We start from the raw sequence: 20,131 nt of genomic DNA, 5'->3' as shown, positions 1-20,131 counted from the left end.
CCCCCAGTTCCTCACGCTTAAGGCTCTACCCTGTGCGCGTATGCACTCACACAAAGAAGCCCACGTAGCAGCCCGTGTGCGCACACCCAAACGTGCACAAGCACACACACCAGCTCATGTGCACACAAACAGGTACCCGTGAGCATGCACGCACACACATGTGCACAGAAACACCCGCAGACCGTTACACGTGCACAGATATGCACACCGGCGTGCATGCTCACACATGCAAGCATTCACATTCATGCGCATGCTCATGTATGTGCATGCATACGCGTGCACAAATACGCGTGCACAGATGCATGCGCATATGCACACACACACGCACGCTATTTGTTCGTTAGCCCCAGGAACCACGCAGCCCCCCCTGCCCGATTCCACGTGTGCGAGATAAAAAGGCAAAGCAATGCCCGTTCCTGCTTAATACTCTCGCAAAAAGATAATGGGAACAAGATTTCCTTCGGCAAAACGTGGCGCCCTCCTTCCCCAAACCCGGCCCCCTCCCCGCGCTGGTAAATTGAGGTTGGGTGAGAGTTTTTCCAGGCATACTGTGAAATTCATTAACGTGTCAGCCCAGATTTAACTGCTTAGGCCTGGCTTGGCGGTCGTGTGAAGTTGCCTCCCCCCCCAGCCTGCAGCGCTGGTGGGAGCTTCAGCTAGCACAGATCAAACGCTCCCTCGCCCGCCTCGTCACTCCAACCTCGGAGACGCTGGGGGAAGAAAGACTGAGTGAACCCCAGCCCTAAAAAAAGAGCCTTTTCGGAGGCTTAAATGAGTTGAGCGAAAGGTTGGTGCTGGGCTCAGCGCTGCTGGCACCACGCACTCAACCTCAGCTCCCCCGGAGCTCCCCTGCATTATGAGATTAGTGTAAAAATCACATGGCAGGCATCAAAATAACACTCCAGCGTGGCGGTAGGTGCCTTCGGGGATTGTGCATTTTGAGCACATTTTTTTTTCCCCTGTGCTGGTGAAAAATCGGAACTTCTGAGGCAAATTCTGACACGGGGCTAGGCACTGAGATACAGCGCCTGGAGGGAGAGCAGCAAATACTGCCTGTGGTCCCAGGCAGCCTAGGATGCTGCTGTGCTGGGGGTGTCAATGCTCAGCCAGGTTTTGCCAGGGCCGGGAGAGACGTGGTAAAGTACCCCAACACCCAGTCTGCTCTTGCACTCACCAGATAATGGGACAGGGTTAAACTGGGGTGGTTTGTGCCGCTGAACTGAGGTAGCTGCATGTAACTGTGGCAAGGGAGCAAGTTTGGGGGGGGGTGGGGTAAAGGGGCCTCATTATTCCCTTGCAGCCCTGTAAAGGCCAGTTGGGTCACCCCAAAAGGCAGCTTTTCTGTCCTGCTGGGAATACCTGGGGCCACCTCCACGAGCCCCCAGCATCCTCTGGAGAAGGAAAGGGGACAGCAGCCCAGAGGGGAGGCAATGGGCAGCGGAGGAGAAAGGTCAGGTAAATGATTTGCCGCCCACAGCGCAGGTCCCTCTCTGCTTCCAGTTTAATTGGTGAGAGAGTAACTGGCCAGGGCCTTTTCATGGCACCACCAACCCTGCCACCGGCTGGGGGTCCTCCTGGCTGGCACGTCCCCATCCGCCCTGGGGCCACCTTTCCCTGGGAACAAGCTGCAGATCCTCCCAGGAGCTGACTTTTGGGGAGAACCCTCCTCTTGCTGCCCGATAGCATTCCCCCCCCCCCCCCCCCCCGCCCGCAGGCAGCGATGCTGCCCACTCCGACTGTTTGTCAGCAAACTGTCGCCAGCTTCGCAGGAGCCAAGCCTGGCGCAATCTCGGCCAGCCAACACGGGGACCCCGCTGGGCTTGGCCACACTGGGATGGGTGGCTGTCCCCTGCTCGGGGACAGGGTCACACCAGCACTCATGACTGTCCCCTCACGCCCCCGGCTCAGCCACCCATTGCTAATCGGGGCAGACAGGTCCCCCCTCTCCCCCAGCTAAATGCTTGCACTGTTCCTCTGTGCTGACTCGGTTGCAAGCTCTGTCTGTCTCCCGTTAATCACTAATTAAAGGCTTGAATGTTTCCTGCTGTTTGGGGTATTAATAAGAATTTAATTGCACAGTTTGGGGCTAATTACGTGGTAGCTAGCTTCCGCCCTTGTACAGTATGCCCAATTAAACAATCATATGATCAATTAAACAATCACAAGATCTAATAATTTGCAATAATAGACTAATTAAACATCGACACCTTGCAATGGAGCAACCTTCTGTCCCCCCTTTTGATGGTGTTTGAACCCCTGTCCAGGCCCTGGCCACCCCACAACCTCTTCTGCTCCAGGCTGCTGCGGATGGAAGAGCCCGGGGCGATGGCTCGAGGGGGTTTGGGGCAGGGACCCCGGCACACGAGCGGCAGGTGAGGGAGCCCACGGGGCAGGAGGTGGGCTTGCTGCCCCTGCGAGCTCCCTGGGAATAATTAGTGAAGGCAGCCGGCTCAGCGAAACCCTAGACCGGCCGCTGCTGCCAACCCACAGCGGATCTGAGCTACGCCCCTGCTTTGGCTGGAGGAGAGCCCGGCCGGGATGAGGCTGCACCTCCGCCCGCGGATGGGAACTGAGAGCAGAAAAGCCCCTTCCCTCCCACCCGCACCGCGCCCCCGTCATGGGGAAGGTGTTCGGAGAGAGGGGCCGGGGCTTGTGCCTCTTCCGCCAGGAAGCAGGAGGAGAAGCCGAAGTGGAGAGCCCTCCCCGAGGGGCTTCGAGCTGAGAACAGGGCTGCGGGGGAGAAAGCTGAGCCACTCCAGCCCCATCCCGGGAGAAGCAGGGCTCCGGATGGTCAGGCAATTGTTAAGCCTCTCCGCCGCAGAGACTGCCCCTCCCCTGCACCCCAGATTTGCAGGGATGCTGCGCCCCATGGGGAGCAGGTGCCTGAGCAGGGGTGGCAGGAGGATGCTGCTTGCTTGCCAACCTTTGAAAGCAATCACCTACCCCAAACCACTGTCCCCTGCTCTCCGTGGGGAAGGATCATGGCCAGCACAGCTGGGAACCCACCAGTTTCCAGTGGATCTGCCGGGTAGAGGGCGAGGAGCACCCCGCTGGGGGTGCGCAGCAGGGGAAGGGGCTGCAGATGCGACTGCCAACAGGTCACCGGCAGTACGGATCCTGCTCCATTGGATCAAACAGTCCAGGCCAGCTCACTGGGGAATTTCTGAGATAATTTTTGCATAAGAAGCACTGAGATAGAGAAAGAAAGCAAATATGTACAAGAAGGGGCAGAGGACATGGGGGAAGCACAGGGGATTTTCTAAATCCCATTGCCCCTCTAGGGATTGGTATTTTCAGGCATTGGCATCCCAGATCGGTCGCCACAGCACCCCAGCCCGAAACAGGGGGAGCAGCAGCCAGCAAAGTCTTCCCAGGAGAGTGCAAGCCCTTCCCTGCCGAGCTCCCTGGATCAAAGCAAGCCCTGCGCATTATCCCGGTGCTCCTGAGACCGCTCCCGCCGTGGTGGCCACAAAGGGAACAAGAGCTCCCGCATTACCAGCGAGTGCATCAATTACTTCCAGTGGCTGCCCTGTGCTAATCCGCTTCCCTCCCCTTTCCCTAGGCTGGGTGTTTCGGGGACGGCCTGCCGAGGAGGGCAACCAGGCTGCCCCAAGCATCTCCGCGAGTGCAGGCAGGGACCGGCAGCAGCGGTGGGAAGGAGGCGGCGTGAGTCTGCAAGAATAAAGCTGATGCATTACATGGTGGGTCTTGGGATTTTGGAAATCCTGCTCCTGCTGGCTGCTCTGCCAGGATTATCCTTCACTGAGCCTGACCTGGGTGGACGCATAGATGGGGACACATCTCTCTCTTTCCTGTTCTTCTCTTTCCCCTGTTTTGGGCAGGACACACCAGAGGGTACACAGAGCATCCCAGTATTGGCAGGGCAAGCTCCCCTCAGGACATGCAACCCTTTTGGGGTGTGAGGAGAGCCCCCTGTGCCTGTGGACCTCTGGCACTGCTCTCTACACACCAGGCATGGGGCCATGCACCCTGCGGCACGGAGCTGGCACCGTGACCTCTTGCCAAGCCAGCAGCGTGGCAAACCCACCGCTGCTGTCCCGGCTGCAACATCCCCAAATCTGCCTGCTCGCCAAAGTCACGCCGACCCCTGTAACACCACAGCACAGCGATGTCCCTGCAAGCACCACCCTACAGCAGCGATGGCGGGGTCATGCTCCGTGCCAATGCTCGGACCTCAGGTGTCACTGGGCTGTTTCACCTCTGCATTTCCCCACACCAGCCAGAGGCAGAAATCCTTGTGAAATAAGAAAAGTTGTCCTCACCTCCAGCTGCGTGGGTGGATGTCCCGGCACCCTGACATGGTGCAGGACATCCATTTGTTCCCATGCCAGAGCAGGCAGAGACTCCCGTGCACTGGAGGGGAACAAACCCCCATGTAGGGTGCTTCGGAGCACAGAGCCAAGAGGTGACATCCCAACATGATCTGAAGCTGTACAAGCCCCATGGCTCCATCCAGAACCACTTTTGGGGTGCTGCAGCCCCTCAAACCTCCCCTCAGGTTGGCACTGGGTTGCCAGGCTCCCGCATCCATCCACCCTCCTCCTCCTCACTCCTCCCCAGCCCTGTGTGACCATTCACCACCTCGAGCCAGCATCACTGGTGCCCAGCCACAGGACAGAGTCCGAAACCCTGCAGCCCTCAGTCTGAGCAAAGGGAACTTCCCAGGCGGCCTCTCCTTTTAATTGGTGCTAATTGCTGCGTCTGTTCGTGCTGGCTGGGGAGATGTCATTGTTGAAAGGCACAGAGGGGAAGGCTCGGCGAGCTAATCCAGCTTTCAGCCGCTAAGCCCTTCGGAGGCGGGTGATGGAGAAGCTCTTTCAGGTCCCTTCAGACAAGGCACAAAGCCTGAGAGGGGAAAGGGAGAAAGAAGGGGAGCAAATGAACAGGAAAAACTACTTTCACACGCAGCTCGGGGAATGGTCTTTGTGCACGGGGCTTGTCAGGGGGGAGCTTGAAGGGACCGCGCTGCGCCCCCACCTCCTCTTCTCTCCCTCGTTTATCTTTTGAGCCCCATCTGCCAAAAGGGTGAAGCAGCTGGGACCAGGGATGCTCAGGAGCACTGCCCTGTGGAGTGGGACCCTCACCCTGCAATGGACAAGATGGACAGACGGACAGGAGATCTGCAGATGCTCCCTCAAAACGAGCCTCCTCCAGTTTAACCCCTTTTGTGCCAGCAGAGCCACCTCCGCTACCATCACGCTGCTTTACTGGAGGATTCAGAGGAGAAGCAGACATGGCGTGGGGTGCCACGAGGGAGGCAGCCAATAGCTCAGGGTCCTCCTTTTGTCCCAGGGGGTTTCCACGGGTTCACCCACCAGCCGGAGCCCTCCCGAGGCAGCAGCCATGGGCAGGGTGCAGAGTTGAGTTTTGTTTTTTTTTTTCCTGAGCTTTGCTCCAAAACTCATCTTCCCGAGAGAGGTGGAAATACGCAGGGGCCGACGCATTCCCAGAGGGTGTGAGGTGGCTTAAAGCATCAGCTCTGACACTTTGCTTTGAATCCTCTGCCTTTTTAGCCATTCTTAGAAGAAATCCACTGTAACAGATACATATTTAAGCCAACAGCTGGGATCTCAACAAGGCATCGATCACAAACACTAACCAGTCCCTCTGACCTCTGGCACATCCACTGAGCCTTTCAGGGGCTGATTAATGGTACGGCTTTCCCTTGTCGTCATCCTCCTGCCACCCCCTGGGATCCAGGCTCTGGTCCAGGAGGAGTGAGAGGCTGTTCCTCCCTCCCCCAGACCCTCACAGGGCTCTGGCATCCCCCAGCACCATCCCAAATCAGGACAAAAGTCAAAAACCTCCACCAAAATGCCACACAGATTCATGAGCAGGACAGCCAAGCAATGCCACTTCGATGTTTTGGAAATGTTTCATTTCGATGGCAGTATTTTTAGCTCATGGAAACCTTTGCAAGGTCAGACAAGCTAAAATTGCCACGCAAAGCACCACGCCAGAACGAACGTGAATGATAAAATGTTGAAGCGGCATATCTCAAGTATTTCCTTAATCTCTGCCAGGTTTTGCTGCCTGCTCCCTGCCCCAAAGCACATCTCGCAGGGGACCCTCATGATTCCCCAGCTGCCCCTGGGGAAACACTCCCAGCTGGCCATCCCACATCCCACACTGAAGCTTGCTGACCACCTGGAAGACACGGGTGATTTTTCAGAGGGTTTTGGTGCTTTGGCTCATGGCCAAACCACCGCACCTCTGGGGGGGGGGGGGGGGGCACCTGCAGCAGAGACAGGGCAGACGCTCAAGCCTTTCCCGGCCCTCCAGCGAAGGGGATGCTCCCCAGCATCTCTGCGCCAGCACGCTCCGTCGCTTCAGCTCAGCACCCGTCACTTCCTCCCCCCAAGTGACCCACTTCAGGGTTTCAGCCCAGGAAAAATTAATTATTTAAAACACCACTTACCCAGACACTCATTGGCCTCACGGGCGCTGGCCCGCTGCCAGGGCCGGTCGTAGTGGAAGGGCTTGCAGCGGTCGCACTCGGGACCCTCCGTGTTGTGCTTGCAGTCGCACACCAGCTTCTGCTCCTTGTCCTTCACGCAGCGCGCCGCGTGCCCGTTGCACTTGCAGCGCCCGCCGACCTGCAGCTCCCCCACCGCGTAGTAATAGGGGGTTGAGCCAGTGGCCCCCTCCTCCTCCCCGCCGTCCCGGCCGCCCAGGTCGCGGAAGAGATGCGGGCGGCTGAAGACCACACGGATGTCGGTGGCCGTCACCCAGTCCTGGAGCACGGGGCTGCTGTCAAAGTCCTGGGCGGAGGGTCGTCCGTCGAGGGTGCTGAAGGCAATGAGCCCACCAGTGAGGGGGTAGAGGTCGGTGAGGCCATCGGTGCAGAGGGCCTCCTGCTCGTTCTGCTTGGTGACGGTGACTTTGCTGGGCTTGCCGTAGATCTTGCGGCACTGGGAGGAGTAGTACTGGTACGGCACCCAGGTCTTGCCGTAGTCCATGGACTTGAGGATGGCAGTGGACTCGGGCCGGGGCGAGCAGAACTGGAGGCTAACATAGACCACCTCAAACTTCTTGCCGAGGGAGAGGGTGAGGGTGACGTTCTGGGGCGAGTGGTGGAGGGTCTCTGAGCGCCAGCAAGTCATGTTGGAGGCGGTGTTGAGGTCAGTCAGGTAGGCGGGCGGGTGGGCTCGGCGGGGGTCCGAGGCATTGCAGTGCCGCGTCGGGGGCTTCCCGCACGTACTGGAGGCTTGAACCTCCTTCCCGAAGGCGGCGTTGACGAATTCGGGGATGCAGCGGCGAGGAGCGCCGCTCTCATCGTAGCAAGGGTCGGGGGGGGTCTGCTGGGCCACGAAGGGGTTCACCGTCTGGGAGGGGCCCAGCATGGCGGTGGTGAGGAGCAGGCGCAGGAGCTGCAGGACCTCCATCCTCCTGCGGCGAGGGAAGCAGCTCCTCCCTGGCGTGAGAGCAAAGAGAGTGAATGGTGCCAGCAGCCCCACCGGGAGTAGCACTGCCGCAGCACTGCCCGTGCAGGGAGGCTGGTAAGTGATGGGGAACACCCCCACGGCTGGGCCTCAACCTGCGCCCACCTCTCCACCCCGTGTTTACTATGCAGCATCCTGGGAGCAGGGCAGAGAGGCGATTACTTTGCACTGCCTTATCCGCAACAATCCCTTGCCACTCATCAGCAGGAGCGAAATACCGCAGGATATGGCAAAAGGAGTTGAGCTTTGGAAGGAGAAGGATGAAATCAGGGTCCAGCCCTTCCCTGGCCTCTTACAAACTGTCTCTGGGGAGATAGGAACGTTCATGCCTGCCAGCAGCTCTGGCTGTCACGCAGAGTTTGGAGACCCCTGTCACTGCCTGGCTGCCGCAGATTGGTGGCAGGGAAGAGCTGGGGAGACCTTTTAGCTGTGACAGTATATATAACCAACCCCAAGTTATCCAACCACAGCCCAAAACAGCTCCCGCCAGTGCAGGAGAAAGAAGCAACTGCAAAAACACAGCATGGGGACATTTTGCAACAGGCAGGAGCTCTCCAGGATGAAGCCCTGGGTGTCTCGAGTCCCGCACCACTCTCCCTGCCATGTCACAGTCTCAGCAGCATCCTGCTGGCCGTGGGCACGGTGGCTTCTCTGAGCTAGGGGCTGGATCCTCTCCAAATCCCACCACCACACTACCCGAGTAATCCCACTGGCAAAAGGAGGTTATTCTGGCCTCACCCCCAAGAAACCTCCAGGTCTGGGTCTGACCTGTCTGTCAGCGGAGGGGAAGGCAAGGACCAAATGCAGGGCTTGGCTGGGCTCCTTTCCTGGCAGCCACGGCACAGGGCCAGGGCGTGCTGGGTGGCTCCCAGGGAACCCGGCCCCTCTCCCGCATTGCTGGCTTGGAGGGTGGAAGAGGGACCGGAGGTCCTGGCCACTCCCGGGGGCTCTGGCTGCAGCAGGATGATCCCGCAAGATGCCGGTCGGCTGTGCCCCATCCTTAGCATCGCGAGAGCGGCCACGGAGAACAGCCCCGAGCGCCACAGCTGAGCGGGTGGCATCAGCCCTGCCATCCCACGTGCTTGGCTGGCAGTCACCAGCCACCAAGTCAGGTTCTCTGGCCTCTGCCAGCCCCTGCCACAGCCAGGGCAGGCAGAGGGGATGCCCCCTCCACCATCGCCTCTCCCACTAGTAAAACCTTACAGGATGACTTGGGTTTTGTGCTTCACTCTCAGGAACAAACTCCCGTGCGGGCATCATGACCCAGCATAGCGGATGCTCTGCTCCCCATCTACAGCCCCCAGCACCGGTCCTGCCTGTCCAGCTGCCCACTCTGCCCAAAGCAGACTGGCAGGGGACAACAGCCCACTTCAGATGATCCAGGATTTTTTCCAACCTTTTGCCAAAAAAAAAAAAAAAAAAAAAAAAAAAAGGAAAACTGTGGGAGAAATCTGCCTCACTCCAGGCTGCCAAACCACTAATGGGGGGAAGCTCCTCCCTTCCCAGCCACGCTCAAGTGGGCAGCCAGCAACAGAGCCCACCGAGGCGGGAGCAGGGACAGGGGTCTCGGCCCATCCCTGAACATCTCCTCCAGGACAAATCCTGGCCCTGCCACCTCCATGCTGTTTCCTCACTGCTTAATCCTCTGCTGATGGAAAAGTAGATGCTCACTGCTGAAAAATGAGTGGCTCCCTTGGTGGTCTCTACATAACTCCAGCAGCTCATCCTCACTACCCGGCAGTGCTGCAGAGCCTTTCAGGGGCACGTCAGCCTGTGGCTTGGTGGCTGGGCAGAAGGCAGGCAGCAAGATAAGGGAAGCTGTCCCTGGAGCACTGAGAACCCTCTGCTCTAGGAGCGTGGCATGCAGGCAAGGGCTGCGGGTGTGGAGAGGGGAGCAGCAGGGACGTAGCAGTCACCACAGGCGGGGAAGCACCATGCCACAAGCTCCAGGTGGTGAAGAGCATCCCCCGCTGCAGGCAGCCCCCAGGGCTCCATGGGGAGCCCCCGGCCCCACTGCAGGCAGCTGCCTCCTGGACGAAGCTGTGGCTGCTGCAAGCTCCCCAGCATCTGCCTGTCTGGGAATTGTTGAACAAAGACAGCACCTGGTTAACCCCCCCCCTCCAAAGAAATGCTGCTGGGACCATCCCCAGCACCTGCCTGGTGCTGAGCTGTGAGCCAAAGCCCCTACCAGCCCACGGGCCCCTGCTCCTGTACTCACACCCAGCACAGCGGGCTGCAAAATGCTGATGGGTCACCCTGCAATGCCCGGTGAGACCTGGCCACGCACATACCTGCGGAGGCCAGCACAGCCCCTTCAGCCCTGCGATGCTGCCAGCTCTCCGTCATCCCCATCTCACCGCACACCCCACAGAGGGGGGCCCAGCTGGGTGCAGCCCCCCATTCCACAAGTCCTGGGGCAGCACGTAGCATGGGGACAACCCCATGGGAAGACCTCTGCACTGGGAGGAGAGAGGAGAAGCCCCCCGGGGATGCCCCAGCAGCTGCATCTATCCACTCTGGGGGGACCCAGGGCGTATCAAACAAGACACCCACTAAACCCTGCCAAGGAGGAGTATCCTCCAGCCACCACCTCCTCTCTTCTACATGGCAGCAAGCGGACAGGAGTAGGGCCACACTCAAGCGTGCCACCTGCAACGGCCTTTTTATTCCCCATTTGGCCAGACACAAAGGTATGGGGAAACCCCTGCCCGGGGAAGGGAGACAGCACCAGCACCCGCACCCACTGGTGGCAAGGGTGCCCAAAGGCAAAGGTGATATGAGCAGGCCTGGGGCAGCAAGTCTAGAACCTGGGCTGGAGTTACTGCTGCTTTTGTGGCCCGTGGTGGGCATAAGCATCTCCTGCCCACCCTCTCTGCCCCAATGGGAAACTCGTTCTGCCAGCCATTCCAAGGTACAAGCCCCAGAGATTCGGTGCCCAACTTCTGGGGGCTCTGTTCTGGCCAGGGAGCAGCTGCCGGGGAGCCAACTCTCGCCCAGCGGTGCATCGGCGCTGCAGAGGCAGGGCATGAATGGAAATCATTATCATCTGCAAGACCACACACAGGCACGCACGCTCCGCGCTTGGCTCACCCCATTATCCCGCTGAAAGAGAGCCGGGGCTGGTGGTCTCCGCGGGCCTCACCTCCGTATCGGAGAGGAGGGCAAGCTGCAATCTGCTCCCTTTTATGCATATTCAGCGTGACCCCAGGACTGCCGGCAAGCTGCCAGAGAGGCCTGGGAGTGGGTATTTCTCTCCCCGGCCCCAGCTTCCCCCCCCTTTCCGCTTCCCATATTTGCTGCCCCCGGTTCAGATCAAATGGAGACGCTGCTGACTAAGCAGGGAGAAGGGGGACAAGCTCCTCAGTGCCGAATCCAGCCCAGCACCCTCCTGGATCTGGCACGAGGAGGGGAATAAGCGCTGGGGTGCATCTCCCAGGGCCAGCATCCCAAAGGTGTCCCCAGCGACGCTCTCAGGTGGCCACCGGCAGCACCCACGAGGCTGGGGAGACACAGCAGCAGGGCTCACCCTTCCCAAAGAAGCAGCCGCCCTCCCGGCTCCTCCCCAGAAGTGGCTGCATTTTTGAGGTGGGCGATTTCCTCACTCCTCCGCTCAGGGAATGCTAACAGCCATGCGGTTTGGAAGGAAGTCACGCCGCCGTAGCGCTTCAGAAGTGCTTTAAAAAAAAAAAATCAGCTACCGCATCCAACGCCTCCACACCCCTTCTCCCTACAGCAATATTGCTTCCCAAGGCGAACGGCAGTGTTTCCCCGCCTTGTGGGAGGCTCATCGGGGCGATGCTCCAGCCCGCTGTGGGTTCCCCTTCCCATCGCCTTCCCGGGAGGCAGTGCTGCTGAGAGCGACGCCGGGCACAGATGCATGCCCAGAGCTCCAGGTCTCCCGCTGCCCAGCCACTGGGTGGGTGCTTGGTTCCCCAAAATTGAACTCACAAGGCAGGTGCAGCAGGTGAGCTGGGGCAAAGACGGCAAACTTCTCCCCAAATACGGATGCTGGTGACTGCAGCAGGCCCAGGGTCACCACCCAGCAGCCCAGGGGCAGCGGCAGCTTTGCAGAGGTAATTACAGGATTAAGTGGAACAACACGGGGTGGGGAGGGAAGGGGGGTTATTAGCCAGATTTGATCCCAGGACCTTTGTTGCACAGGAGCAGCCTTCTCTAATTAAAGCGAAGGGGGAAAGCCTGAGCAGCCCAAGCAGCGCTCCGCTGCCTGCTGCAGCCCTGTCACTGAAAAACAGGAGCTTAGAGGGCAGGCGGTGGCTAAAGCCGAGCAGCCAGCACTGCCCGGGGGAGGGGAAGGGGAAACCCTCGAGGGATGACAGGGAAATGGTGCTTCCCTCCAGCCAGGGACCTGTGCTGCTCCCCCAGGGCCTTGCTGATGCCGCTGATGGGGTGTGGGGGGCTGGGTTTCTCCTCCAGGCCAGGCCAGCCCAGCGCGTGGGGTGTTCGCATCACCCGAGGAAAGCATGTGGCCTTCCTGGGAACTAGATGAGACGACGATGCCTGGTCCCCACAAGGTGCTGCATCACAGGGATAAGGTCCTGGGTGCCAGCACGCATCAGGGACAGAGCCACCCGCTTGCATGGTGCGCCAAAAGGCTCCTCATGGCACGGCACAGCCACGGAGCAGCGGGCAGAGAAGCCCCAGGCAAGGACCAAAGGACTCAAGTACTTGAGGGGATCCAGCAACTAGATCCAAAGCACTCGGATAGAGCCGATCCATGAGGACTGCTCAGCCCTGAGCTGCGCCATCCCCAGTAAAGCCCACCAGCAGTTCAGGTGTCCTCTGAGCGGGAAGGCACTGGAGGGACAGGAGAGGACCCAAAGCAGAAGAGAAATTAGGTGCTCAGAAAAGCTGTAACCAGGCACAAACAACCAGAGAGTGTTCCTTGACCAGGATGTATCTGCTACCAGACCTTGCACGTTCCCGCCTCGTTACAGGCCTCTTCTGATGAGTGCATCCCTGCTCCCTCGCTACATGTGCCGCAGGAGTGACCCGCTGCAGATCTGCCCCAGCCTCATGAACAGGACCCATCTCGGGGAGCTGTTGGGGTCCCTGGGCCCCCACCGCCTCGCTTCCCTCCATGGGCACCAGCCCCTCACCCACTGTGCTGATGCCAGCTGGGGAATGCCTCGTCCCCCCCACCCAACAAGCAGAATGCATCAGGACCAAACTGTGCTCTGGCCACGGATAAATCATTCCATGTGTCGCTGGGACAAAAAAACACAACTGAGAAGTATTTAAAATGAAAGGAAAAACTCCATGCAGCCAAGGCGCTGGGACCAGGCTCAGCTTTCCGGCGGGAGGGAGCGCACACGGCGGGGAGAGGCCAGAGGGATGCGGCACGGTGGGCAGTGCTAATCGCCTTCCCAGCTGCTAATGGAGCAACCAGTGCCCACTTGGGACGCAGCTAATGGCACCGAGGAGATGCCTCCCTTTTCTTTACAAGCTCCCTCTTCTCCTCGGGTATTTAAATATCCGAAGCTTCCAAGCACGCACGGACCCACATCTGCAGAGCCGGCCGCTCTGCGCAGCCCCTCGGGCTTTCAGCCCCCACTCCCCAAAGTACGCACAGCTCACGTGGGCAATTACAAGGCAGTGTCTTCCTGCAGCAGGCACTCCTGGCGATATATATTGCAATGCACTCTGGCAGGCCGGAGCCAGAATTACACAAGCCATACGATACCCCAGCAGTGCCAGGAGACACATACAAATTACACTGCATGCAGGAAAGGATGGGCCAGATTCTGACCTCAGCCCCTTTGGCATCAGCCAGAAGTAACTCCATTCAGATTGGGCCAAACCAAGACGTAAGCGACTCCATTCAAATTTACACTAGCATACCTGTGGTCAGAATCTGGCCTGGCTTGAATTAGTTGCAGCCTGACATTACAAAAGGCAGAAACGGAGCCCAGATTTCCTAGGTTATTGAAAACAACCAGAAAAAAAAAAAAAAAAAAAAAAAAAAAAAAAAAAAAAGAAAGAAAGAAAAATCCAAAATCCACCACGAAGCAAACAGTCCCCGGGCTACTCAGCCATGTGCACAGAGCTGTCAAAGGCTGGATGCACAGATGCATCCATGCTCACCCGTTTCACCAACTCGTACACCACGCTGACCATGGGAAGGAGGGACCAACATTCAGCATGCTGTCCTGCTGGGTCCCCCACGCTCACCCTGCTCACCAGAGGCCCTCAGCAGAGGTGGTCCCGCTCCCGGGAGGGGAGATTTAAGCATGGACTCACCCACACACTGCAGAGCTGAATCCATTTTGCTGGAACACTGTTGTATCCCCCAGCCAGGGCAAGCTGGATATCTCCTCCTTGTGCTCCCAACCCAACAGCAGCTCGAGGCACCTGGAACCCCTGGCCTTGCAGGAGCAGAAAGTACGGCTGCCTTGATGCTACACTATTTACTAACCTCTCCTACTGCTCAACCTGTTGCTCTACTCAACTCTAATCGCACCCCAGCTCCCTGAACCCCTTTGTATGCTCCTGCCACATCGCTTGGCTCCATTGTGTGGTCCCGGGAGCATCCCTCAGGGTGCAGAGGGTTTTTCCTCCCGCTGCTTCCAGCGGATGCACAGGACTCGCACAGTCCCAGCCCAGAAGCCCTCATTGCTTCAACCCCTTTCCACTCCATACGGGAATAAAGTGATCTGGTTTCCATAACGTCCCTTGTTGCCTTTTCACAACATGCTGGGCACAGATGTTGAAAATAGTCTGGATGAATATTTAAAATGGTATTCAGAGATGACAACATTTGGCCAGCTTTGAAAGATCTCTCACATCGGGTAGAGGATGGCTCACGACAACAGGGCCGGAAGCATGCTGCACTTTGACATCTCTTCCTCCCCCCCCCTTCCTCCCCCTTCTCTGGCTATTGGTACAATATTTCATGCCCCTGGTGTCACACAGCCTGTTATTGCTTGAGTGCCAGCCAAGTTTGCAGCATTTGGAAGAGGCTGTCACGTACGTTTTTAAACATCATGGGGCAAAGCGGAATATGGAAAATCTGTCGCGTTTCCATACCAAGCACAAGTGTCCTGTGCAGGCTCAGGGAGGGGCTTGTGGGGGCACAAAATAATTGCTTCCTTATGGAGCAGGGCCTGACTAACAGGGTGGGGGGAACAGGAGGCAGAGGTGCCGCGGACACCCTTGGCACGGCAGGCTGCTCCCCTGCTGAAGGAAGATGAAGCCATCTCGGCCCATGCCCCAGGGTCTGCGCCGATGCTCACCTTCTTCGGGGCTGCGAAACCCTCCTCAGACCCAGAGCTCTGCCAGCTGCCACCTGAGGTGGGAGCTCTGCTCCAGCTGGCCCAGGCTGAAGGCATCATGTTCTGGTGCCCAGGGAGCAGCAGCAAAGCTGCTCAGCCTAGACTCCCAGCAGCCTGCAGTTCCGATGGGCTCATCGCTTCAGGCCACAGTACGCTCAGCTGCATCCCTAGGCCTGACTTCTTTCTTCCCCAGGCTGCAGACTCACCTCGGCTCCTTCCCAACCTGGCATTACACCTGCCCTCTTCCCTGCAGGGACCCAACTCACCTTCCTCCTTCCACGCGCCAGCAGAGGAGGAAGGGATGTTGGGACCCCCGCAAGCCACCCTGCGCTTGGACTGCTGGACCTCCTGTCCCCACACCAGCTCACTCCAACCAGGTGGTCAGAAAAGCACAGCAGCTCCCTCTGTTTTATAAATGGGATATTGCAGAAAAAAAAGGGGAAAATAAGAAAGAAAAAGTTGCCCTCCATCCATCCAAATGCCTTGGAAGGTGTTTTCAGAGCATAGCTCAAGCCATATATCCCTGCTGCACTGGTTACAGGGAGCTCCAGCCTCTCCTGGTTTTGAGAGCAGGCAGCAACAAACTCGACCAGGGAAGAAGTATCTGCGTCATTTCCAGCCGTCCAGTGTCGCACATCCAGGTCTACGCTCAGTACCATCTCAGCCCAACTACATGTCCAACACAAATGGCACGGACGGAGGTGGGGGATGCTCAGCCCGGCTCATGTTTCATACGTTCACGGGGCGAACTCACCCAAGAGAGGGGAAACCACGCACAAGCAGTGCCCAGCTGAGCAGCGAGCCAGCAGGACCACCGCGCTGCCGGAGGAGCTCCCGCTCCTGCCCATGGGGCCTTCCTCACCCACCCTGCTCAGCGAGAGCCAAACGAGGCAACAGACTGCCGAGCGCCACGTCCCCCCAGTTATTCCTTATCCCAGGAAAGGTATTTCCATCCACCCACTCTCCGGTGGGTCGGGGAAGCTGTGGGAGGGACGGTGTTTTGAAGAAAACAAGGGTTCAGCAGCTCTGAGACAGGAAAGCTAAAGCAAACCCACCAAAGGCAGCTCAGCTTCCCTTCTCCCTGCGCCACCACCCTCTCGCACGCACCCTGGCCAGAACTGCCGGCCCTCACCCCAACTGCGGTTTGGGGCAGGGTGCTGGGGGGTGCTGGGGGGGTCTCACCCAGCCTGGCCCCAGGACTGCGACGCAGCCGAGTCCATCGCGCGGGAGCTGTTCCCAGGGGGAGCCCACCCCCCGCCCCGCCCCGCCGAGGGGTCTCTCCGAGGCAGCTGTGCTGGGAAGGGACCAGCGACGGCCCCAAGCCTGGATTGGTGGCAAGGGCGAAGCCACCCTGCCAAGGTGCCCAGCGGCTTTGTGCTGATGGAGACCTACCCGAGCGGATAAAGGCCACCCCCCCCACACCCCCCACACCCCCCCCCCAGGAGCTGCGGGGAGCACGTGTGTGCCCGGTGAGCCGGCACCGCGGGCAGCCGCCCGGCCGGGGAGGCTCCGCTCCCCCCGGGGCTTCAGACAGCGCCGAGCACCCCCCCGGCGTGTGCGTATGTGTGTCCCCCCCCTCGCCGCCGGCTCTGCCGGGGCGGTGGCAGCGAGCCGGGCCGGGACAAAGCACGGAGTCAGCGGCGGCTGGAGCTGCCCGGGGCCGGGAGCGGGGCTCGGCCGTGCCCGGCTGCGGGCGGGCGGCACTCCCGGCCCCGCCGCGGGGAGGTCCCGCTTTCGGCGGTGAAAGGATGGAAAGGGAAATAAAGGGAGGGTGGGGGGTGGGGGGGGTGGGGGGAGAGGGAGGAATAAAAGGCAACGACGGAGGGAGCGGCGGGGAGGAGAGCGGGGAGCTGCTCGGCCGGGGCCGCCAGCGCCGAAGTTGGAGGAGCAGCTTACCGCGGGCGGGCAGGTAGCGGGGTCGGTCCGGGCAGCAGGTCCGGGGTCGAGGCGGCAAGAGGAGCCGGAGGCCGCCGCAGCAGCAGGGCGGGCGGCGGGGCCTGGGGGCAGCTCCCCCTTCCCTTGGCTGATCGCAACACAAAAAGGAAGAAAAAAAAAAAAAAAAAAAAAAAAAAAAAAAGGGGCAAAAAAGGAGAGGAAAAAAAAAAAGGCAGTAATAACAAATTGCCAGGGAACGGGGGGGGCGGAAAGAGAAAGTAAAATAGGGCGAAATAGTGCGAAGAGGGAGTGCTGCTCCCGGCGGTGCGGGCGGGTCCCCAGCGCCGTGCCCGCAGCCGGCCGTGCTCCCGCCCGCTCCGCCGCACCGCCCGCGGCTGCTCCGGCTGCGGGAGGGAGGGAAGGAGGGAGGGAGGCGGCAAGGAAAGGAAAAAAGGAGAGGAAAGGGAAACCCCCCCAAAAAATTTAAAAAAAAAAAAAAAAAAAAAAAAAAGCAAAGCAAGAAGTGGAGAAACTGAGCCCCGACCGCTGCCTGGAAGCGGAGTAAAAAGGCTCCAATAAATCCCGGGTTGAAAAGAAGGGAAAAGTCACCTCCCCGAGGAAATCAGAAGCAGATTTCGAGCCATTTAATCACATGCAGGGAGGTGTGTGTGCGTGTGTGCGCCGCCCGCCGCGGCGCTGCCAGCCCTGCCTCCGCCCTCCCGGGAGCGGAGCGGGGCAGGGGCCGGCGGCGGAGCGGGCCGGGAGGGGAGGCGGGGGCCGGCCCTCCCCGGCGGGGCACCGTCGTGGGGGTCCCGGTGGCCGCGGGGTCCCACCTGCCGCCCCCACCGCACCGCCCCCCCCCCCCCCCGCCCCTCCCGGGAACCGTCTTTGCCCGCAGCGGGTCCATCGCCCCCGGCGTGCTGGTGGCTCCGGAGCGGCAGCCCCGGCGAGTCCAGCACGCCGAGGGCTCAGCCGGTGCCGCAAGGAAGGCGGCCGATAATCCTCCCCTCGCTTCCCAAAGCAGGAGAAATGAGGGATTTACCAGGCGGGGAGCAGCCTCCTCTTACGGAGGAGGCTGGAGTCTCCGCTCCATCCCGTGATGCGGGGGCTCTTCACATGCTGCTGCACCAGGGCCGGTCTTGGCCTCTGATTTTGGGTCGAGGGGGAAAGAAACAGAGACATTTCCACTTCGAGAGGCTACCCAGCACAGATGGCTCGGGGCTTTCCCAGGACGGTCTGCACCCACCTCGATGCCATCCCCAGGCCACCTGCGAGCAAGTAGGGCAGGAAAAAGGTGAAACTAATTTAATCAGCATTTTTGTGAGGCGGTGGAGGAGAGCAGAAAACCTGGACCTGGATCCCCTTGCTCACTGGGGTTGTGTTCCCAGCACTACAGCCCCCACACATCTTCCAGCTTGGCTTGGGGAACATCCTTCCCAAAGATGTCCTTGTGATGGTTGTGAGGACTGAGAAGGGTACCAGAGGCGAGGTGATGGGCAAGGTGCCAGCACGGTGTTCACCCGTTACATTCAAGACCCCCACCCAGCAGCGTCCTGCTCCCAGAGGACCCCTGGTTACCCACATCCTGTTGCTTCAGGGCAGCAGGTTGCAGGAGAAACACTCTCCCCAGCCAGCTGGCAGATGCTTGCTGAAGGAGGAGACCCCAGCTGGCCAGGAGTCCCAGGGGAAATGTTGTTTGCTGCTCTCACGTTTTGTGCAACAAGGCTATTTCCCCCCCTTCTCCAGCAACAGGGATGTGGATAAACAAGGGCAAAGCCACCAGGTGACAGGGCAGAGGAGACACGGGCCATGGATGGCACTGTAAGTCTGATCCCATGTGTGTCCTGCAGCTCCAGTGCCTCTCTTGGGGATGCTAATGCATTTGAAGAACCAGGAGGCCAAGCCACGAAGCCCCAGCAGCTCAGGGGCAGATCCCAGAAGGGAAGCAAGTGCAGGGCCAGCATTTGCCTTGCACAGGCCCAGATGGGAGCGTGGGGCAGAGTGGGGCCGGTGATTGTCAGAAAAGTGCGGGAGTTTGTGCATGGGGCTGCGAACAGGCTGGGATGACTAAGGCAAGGGGACAAAAGGGGGTACAGCTCCAAGATTCTGAGGTGACGCAATGCAGCAGTTGTCCCAGGGATGGACCTGAAGGTGCTTTCCTCACCAGAAAGCACAAGGACCACCATGAACGCGAGCTGCGATGCTGATCCAGCCTGGCCTTGGCTGCTCCAGGGTGGTGCTGAGCTGGGGGGCTGTTACCACAACCTCGGTGCTGCTGTCTTCACACTCAGAGGATGGTGTCGGACCCAAACATGATGTTAGAGGTGCTGGCCCCCACACGGGAAGCCCTGGGACTGCTGCCCACAGGCCTCACCTCAGTGAAAGCCCAGCTGAAAAGGGCAGAAACTGTTTCCTGGATCCCCATTTCCACCGTTCCCTGCACGTTCCCTCTTTGTGGGATGGAGAGACCTAGAAAAAAATATGAATCTGGGTTTGGCAAACAGCCAGGGGGCAAGGACTTCATCAGGGATGGGTTGTTCGCTCTAGTAGGAGTCAGACTGCTGAGACCCTGCTGGGCATCCCTCGGCTCACCAACATTACCCTGAACGGGGTACCCATGCTCATTGCAGTCCTGGGCAGATTTGTGAGGGCTGGGAGGAGAGGGCAAATGCACTGTGTGGTTTCTGCCACCCTGGTGTCTGCAGGAAGCTCTGCCCTCTGCAAGCTCCTGTTCTGTGTGCACACCCGTTCCTGCTCCTCGTGCCATGTGAAGGCCCAGCACCTGGTGCCAGCCAGGCTTCTCATACATAAAGACGGATTGCTGGAAGGACACGGACATCCACAAACTGTTGGAGCAAAAGCTGTGGCTCTGGCAGTGAGTCAGCCTGGGACAGATACAGAATCACAGAATGGTTTGGGTTGAAGTGACCTTTAAAGTTCATCTGGTCCAACCCCGGTGCAGAGACATCTTTCATTAGACCAGGTTGCTCAAATCCCCATCCAACCTGGCCTTTCCAAAGATGGGGCATCCACAACTTCTCTAGGCAACTTGTTCCAGTGTCTCACCATCTCCATAGTAAAGAATTTCTTCCTTATGTCCAATCTGAACCTGCCCTCTGCCAGTTTAAAACTACTGCCCCTTGTCCCGTCACTACAAGCTTTGGTAAGCAGTCTCTCTCCATCTTTCTTATAACCCTGCTTTATATATTGGAAGGCTGCAATAACGTCTCCCCTGGAGTCTTCTCTCCTTCCAGGCTGAACAACCCCAACTCTCACACCCTTCCTGAACTTAGTATCTCACATCCTCTCCGTGACACACACTCCCAGCCGGGCCAGCCCTGCAGAGGACTTGCTTGGCCTTTGCTTTTGGGCTGTGAGCACCGCAGGCACGGCCGGGCCGATGCACGGCCTTCGCTTGCCCTCTGCTGGGCTGCAGCCTGGGCTCAGCAAAACCCGGCTGGCTGCAGGCCATGAGCCGGGCTGTAATTCAGTCCCCGGGCCTCC

At 59.2% G+C, this 20,131-nt stretch overlaps 1 protein-coding gene across 1 annotated transcript in view; it reads right to left on the bottom strand.

The window, feature by feature from the left end:
* Positions 1-19,246, bottom strand: part of NTN3 (netrin 3) — a 39,783-nt gene extending 20,537 nt beyond the window's left edge. Inside the window, exons 1-3 of the mRNA XM_042798906.1 lie at positions 19,229-19,246; positions 16,649-16,775; positions 6,440-7,435 (exon numbers count right to left, since the gene is read on the bottom strand). Of these exons, the coding sequence (XP_042654840.1) occupies positions 6,440-7,435; positions 16,649-16,775; positions 19,229-19,246 (1,141 nt within the window). The remainder of the gene's footprint in view (positions 1-6,439; positions 7,436-16,648; positions 16,776-19,228) is intronic.
* Between the last annotated feature and the right edge of the window lie 885 nt (positions 19,247-20,131).

The sequence above is a fragment of the Tyto alba genome, unplaced genomic scaffold (genome assembly GCF_018691265.1).
Source record: "Tyto alba isolate M040663 unplaced genomic scaffold, T.alba_DEE_v4.0 Super-Scaffold_28, whole genome shotgun sequence".
Taxonomy (NCBI): Eukaryota; Metazoa; Chordata; class Aves; order Strigiformes; family Tytonidae; genus Tyto; species Tyto alba.
Note: the sequence above shows the minus strand (reverse complement) of the source record. Positions and strands in the feature narration are given on the sequence as shown.